This window comes from Rhagoletis zephyria, unplaced genomic scaffold, assembly GCF_001687245.7.
Source record: "Rhagoletis zephyria isolate East Lansing unplaced genomic scaffold, Rhagoletis_zephyria_1.1 Rzeph_scaffold_24389, whole genome shotgun sequence".
NCBI classification, from domain to species: domain Eukaryota; kingdom Metazoa; phylum Arthropoda; class Insecta; order Diptera; family Tephritidae; genus Rhagoletis; species Rhagoletis zephyria.
Window position 1 is genome coordinate 1 of NW_016181447.1, and position 6,279 is coordinate 6,279.

Consider the following 6,279-nt stretch of genomic DNA (forward strand, 5'->3'; position numbering starts at 1 on the left):
TATATATATATATATATACATATGTACATGTGTACTTGGGTAAACGGTACCCGCAATACGTACTTTCAGTGGCGAGTTACACTTTCGCATTAGTAACTTGATCCTTTTGAATTACTTTTCAGAAGGTTACGACATTTCCACTAAAGGATCATTTTACGAATACACTGGAAAAAATTATTTATTACTAAACGGCATACTCGATGCTCAGCGACTTCATTATTTAATTATTAAATTTTTGTGAAAATTGCAGATTGCTACCATAAAAAATGGCCAAAATACTTGAAATTTTATTATTCATTTTTATTTCATTTAAAATCTTGTACTTACATAGAATCGAAATTATTATTATACTTTTATACTAATTTAAGTTAATAACTTCCATTCTAGCTTGAATCCTAACAACAAATCATTAATTTTTTCCAGACCCTGTCCAATTGTAAAAATATACCAAAACTAGGGAGTATTTACTTCGGAGTCATGAGGTCCATGCGTCCCAAAGTAAGTTCCACTTCAAGTTTCTCCAACGACATGTGTGTGTATGAACAGATCTAATGTGTATTTAATTACGCGTCAAAATGTGTAATTTCAGTATCTGAATTACATATGTCAACAAGTAATTTTTAGCAAAAAAAAACCGACTTAAAAAAATATATATATATCTATATATTTCATGATCCAATGATCGGATCTAAACCAAATTAGTATGGGACCACCTCTGAGACACTACCTTTCCGTTGCAGAATTATTGAAATCGGTTGACGTGGTGCAAACATAAAAAAAAATAAAAATAAAAAAAACTCCGACGAACTGATAACCTCCTCCTTTTTTGGAAGTCGGTTAAAAACAAACATGTCCGAGGAAACTGCAACAGCTCTGGTTTCTATGGACTCCTATCACAAAATCGGGCAGATGGCATGAAAGTTTTTTAAATACAGTGGCGTAAGTATAAATAGAGAAGAGACATTTTGGCATTTTTTGGCCTTTCCCTTATGTAACAAAAACCATGTAAGTCAATATTTCAAACTTTGTACAAAAATTAAGAAAATTCGACAAAGTTTTATCAAAATGTTGAGCTTTTTAATCAGATTTCTTAGAAACATTTTGAGTATGCAGTTTTTAAGCCCATTCAATTTTAGCGAATAATAAAGTGCAGTGGCGAAAATATAAATAGGGAAAAGACAACTTTTTTAATAAAAAACTTCAGTTTTTAGGAATGGTTAGCGAATTTAATAAAAAAGATAGGAATTTTAAGGGAAACTACTAGTTCGTTTTAAAAATATGTATATACTATATAATTACTTTATGTAACAAGATACATATTCAAAACATTTAAATTATGTAAAGCTAGTAACACATTCGAAACGACGTTTTAAGACGTTATATTATGTAGATAATTATTTTGGCGACGACACTCCAACACCGCGACTAACTGTGGCCATATGATCAGAAAAATATTACGATCATCTAATACGCAACTGTTCAGTTGATCAGAAGTACAAAACAACGCGTTCAGAAGGTGCAATCGCAACAGTTACTGAGCTGTTGCGCCTTCTGAATGTGCCCATTGAAAACCCGTCAAAAACCATTTTTTAATCATAACTTTGTTTATATCAAACTCTTCTTTGTATCATGATGCTTCCCAGTATACTTTCATCTGGAAATACTTTTAAACACTTTAAACTTACATTGCACGGGAGATAGGCATGTGTGCCCGCCTGGCTGATCACTGTCTGGTAGTCGTCTATGGATGGCGTTGGCCTTGGTGTGGTGGTTGGTGGCGGGCGTCTGGTAGTCGATTTCACTATATTGGTTGTCACTGTAGGAAATGGAGAAGCGGTTGTAGTGCCGTTCATAGGCTCGCGCTCGCCTAATGCCCCAGATGCTGCTCCAGCCAACGCGTTCGATCCAGACTTTGACGTCACTGTTGTCAATGAAACGCTGTTAACACTGAGCGTAGAGGGGAGCTCCATCGGCTGGGTACTTTTTCTATTTTTCATCAGCGTTGATTTGTTCGTATTCGCCGGCGTTTGTTTATAATGAATGACGTTGCTAATCAAATTGCTATCATTTGCTGCGGCGATGGCTGATGTCGTTGACGACGTTGCCGGTGTTAATATTATTGCTGAAAAGGGTGGCTGTTGTTGCACTTGACGAGCGTATTGTTGACGTAGCTGCCGCAGTGGTTGTTGTTGCTGCATCATGAGTATATTGCTGGCAGCATTTTGGTGACTACTAAAGTAATTGTTATTGCTGTTGTATAGGAAATTATTGCTGTTATTACTGCTATCGCTATCGCTATCGCTGCCGGTGTCGCTGTCGGTGTCGGTGTGGTTGTCGCCTTTCTGTATCTTTGGACGCTGTAGAGGGTGGGTTTGTGGCTGCTGCATTGGCCATCGTTGTGTATTTTCACTACTAATGTGTTTAGTGCCGGCACTGACGTCAGGGTTGTTATTGTCCTTGCCACCTCGGGCTTCAATCAGCATTTTGTTGTAGTCGTAATTGTAATTGTGTTTGCTGTTATGTATGTCCACCTGACTGTAGGCACGCACACTGCCTGAGGCGTTTTGATATTTCTGCTGTTTTGAACTTTCGTCGCTTATCGTTCTTATCGGAAACAATGTTGCAACCAGTTGCGAAGCGGCTGCTGCCGACAGCGATTCTATTGTTGTCGCTCTGCTTATCGTTGAAGCCAAGTTCGCCTCAGTTTTTGAAATTGGTGCTATTCTTGTGGTCACTACAGCAACGGGTGTCACAGCAGTTGTTGACTCGGCAACCATTGGGTCACCTGGGCTTCCGCCATTTTCACGTCTTTCACCTCTCTCACCTCTCTCACCAGCGGCTTGCTGGCCATTCTCCTTATCAACAGTTACTAAGCGACTTAATGATACCTTTGTTCGCTTTGTTGTCACATCAACTTTTCTTGTTGACTGCGTTGAACTTCCGCTGAATGCTTTACCTGCTGTTGCTGATGTCACTGTGGCTTCTTTCAATTCAGATTGTGACGCCTTTTCAAGTGTTTTTGTAATTTGCGTAGTAGAAATTTCTGTAGCAAAGTTGTAATCGGCAATGGCTATCGCCACTTCTGCCTCTCCGACAGCGTTTTTCCCACTACTTTGAGTAACGGCTCCGTCCTTCAGCCCTACGTCCTTTGTTGACGCTGTTATTGATGACTTTGCCTTAACCTCGGCCTCCAGCCCACCCCCTGTGGATGAACTAATGGAATGAGCCCGAAGAACTGTACCCGCTTTAAGCGAATTCGCTATCGAGAAAAATTCTTGACTCGTTGTACTCCACCTCAAAGTGTTAGTTCTATTTTCTGTTGAAAATGATTTTGCGGCTGCTGCCACTTCTGTTGCTGACGCCGTTGGCATTGGAATGCTCGCCGCCATTGTCGTTGTCGTCGTCGCTGCTGTGCTTTCGATGGCATTTAACGTCGAACCTATGACAAGATAAAAGTGAATATAAATTAATTGTAGTCCTTCTCTTAGGGCAATTGAATGAGTAGAATTAAGTAGCTGTCATTCCTCCCCACCCATCCGAGCATCTAAGCAGCATACTTAGTTACAGTTCTTAATAGGAGCTAGGAATGACAAGCCATTTGGCTGATTAAAGTCAGCGCTGGAGTAAAACTACAAGAGATATATGTACATTAGGATGGCCCTCATTTCCAAGAGAAATTTGTGAATGGCCTAAAGACTAAACTATGAAAAGTTCAGGTCAATCTAAAAAAGATTTAGAGGCGACTAAAAGCGCTTAAGGTTCCGTATGTATTTTATATGGGGGAAAAACTATTTTTCGTAGAAATGGTATAGAATCCTCGAAAATCAATATTTTTCAATCGGCAAACGATTTTGTCTCTTCAGGAGACTTCCCGAAAAATATCCAATTGTCTACTTAATTGGGTAACATTTTTGAGGTCTCCTTAAGAGAAACATAGTTTGCGGATTGAAAAATATTGATTTTCGAGGATTCTATACCATTACTATGAAAAATTGTTTTTTCCCCATATAAAATACATGTGAAACTTTGAGAGCTTGGAGCCACCTCTAAATCTTTTTTGAATTACCTAAAACTTTGCATAACTAGTTTAGTCTTTAGGCTATTCATAAATTTTACTTACATATTTATATATTAAATAACAAATATTTATATTTACGAAAAACGTTTCCGCCGAGTTTCTAATTATTACACTGTGAAACACAAAAAAACTTAGAGCCCTCATATATCAGGTTCGATAGCTGTTGACCATACGAACAATGCCTCTTACTCAGTTTTATTAGATCAATTCGTGTTCTTGAAAAAAAAATTCATTATCCAAAAATCTGAGTATAGCCGCCAAATTTTTTCTTCAAAATTTTAAAATTTATCGTATATATTTCAGTTTCATGTTATTTTCAACAAATGTAGACCAAAAAAAAACATAAATTTCCAAAATTTTGAGATAAAAATTTGGCCGCTATACTCAGTTTCATGGATCCTGAAAACTTATTTTCTCTCGAGAGCACAAATTGCTCTCTGACGGCGCCAAATAATTTTTTATATAAAATGGAGGTAGGATGCACCAAAATTGGAAAAACTAATGCGGACCAATTAAAGTAATTCAATCCAGACAACCCATGTATCCCAGATTACCAATGGCATTAAAATTATTAATTATTAAATGCTGGATGTACCAACGCCATAATATCTGCCAAGGATTTTTCACTAAAACCATAACTCAACTGAATTAAAATATTGTCTTAAGTGCCATTCGGATGATTCAAAAAAAAATATCGAGTCTAACCCACAAATTATATGTACTCGTATGTTCAAAAACCATATATAAAGACCTCTCATTTAAGGCCAAATATGTACAATTATATTGATCCCGCTGCAGCAGCTTCAACTCAGCAAAAAAAATTGATAAAAAATTTGGCACACATAAAAACAAAAATTCTAATGATTTTTAAAAAATCGAGCCCACGAGTTTTTACACACCTTAACAATAGCATATCCTGGATATAGTCATTGCAATTTGTACACCTCTCACGATCCTCATAAACCATAATAACCATAAAACTAATATACTTTGGAAAGCTTTTTATGGACTTTTTTAAGGTTGGGATCTGGGTGACAAGAGAAAACCTTTATCCAGTTGACCGAACATTTTTTACACTACTTAGAATGATGAAAACTCTTCAAATCAATGCAAATTCGAAGGATCCGAAGTTTTCAATCACACACCGAAGAAATACCGTTTATAATGACGACACTCATGATGGAATCTTATTTCAAGGGGATTTAAACCTCGTTAAAATTCTCCCAACATTTTTGTAGCCCATCGAAAACGTGGTTTCAAAAGCTTGGTCAGCCAAGAATTATATGAATAGTTACACACAGTCACTTTGTTCATTTCTAAGTCACAGCCTATTTCTTAGGTTTTGTCTCAAGCATACTAATTGCTCAGATATATCACATGGAAACACAAGATATAATAGAATCCTTAACCTCTCTTGTAAATGTTCATCTAGCCCCAACGTTATTGCTGTGCTAATCTCCTAGCTAAATAAGATAAAAAAGCCATTCAATAAAGTCAGACCAAATTACGTACTTAAATGATTGCGGACAAGTGTAAGCCATAGTTAATGCGTTGTGATACCACTTAGTGGGTGGTGGAAGGGCTATGCATCAGCCCAAGATGCGACAGAACATTATTTATTCACATTTTAGGTAGATTTGTGCGCAAACAGAGCGGTTATATAATTCATCCTTTAATGTGTGGTAGCAGTAAAATACTTTTATATACATTTTTCGTTTAATTTTAAGTATACGCCATTTACATACCTACATACAAGACAAGAGATTGAAGTAAGTATTTGCGCATCAGCCAGCTTTTAATACCAAATAAACTAAACATAACTCAACACTTAAATTAGGATATAATTAGTAGATAATATAGTGGCAGCGACAAAAGTACTACAAGTCAGTATATATACATATATATATGGCCGTTAGACTAAAAGGCAACATATATTTTTTTTAAATAAAAAGCCATTATTTCGTATCACAAGCATGACAGCATGTATAAAAACTTTAGTTAGTTTACGTCTTCGTAACCACATCTCGAACGTTTTGAAAAATATAACACTGGTTTACAGCAAAAATGTTCTATAGATGCCACTATCCAATTCCTATGAAGAATTGCTTGGTGATAACGAAAATCGAGATAATTTTTTTTTCTATGGAGTCATACCCTAGCAAGAGGATTGCTTTACGCATGGCCAGCTAATTATACGTATC

At 36.6% G+C, this 6,279-nt stretch overlaps 1 protein-coding gene across 1 annotated transcript; it reads right to left on the reverse strand.

Moving 5' to 3' along the window:
* Positions 1 to 1,685: 1,685 nt before the first annotated feature.
* Positions 1,686 to 3,439, reverse strand: LOC108381925 (suppressor protein SRP40-like; the record flags this gene model as incomplete). The annotated part of the gene is made up of 1 exon (XM_017638321.1): positions 1,686 to 3,439. A coding segment is annotated over one exon (1,754 nt), but the record flags the coding sequence as incomplete, so codon positions are not given.
* Between the last annotated feature and the right edge of the window lie 2,840 nt (positions 3,440 to 6,279).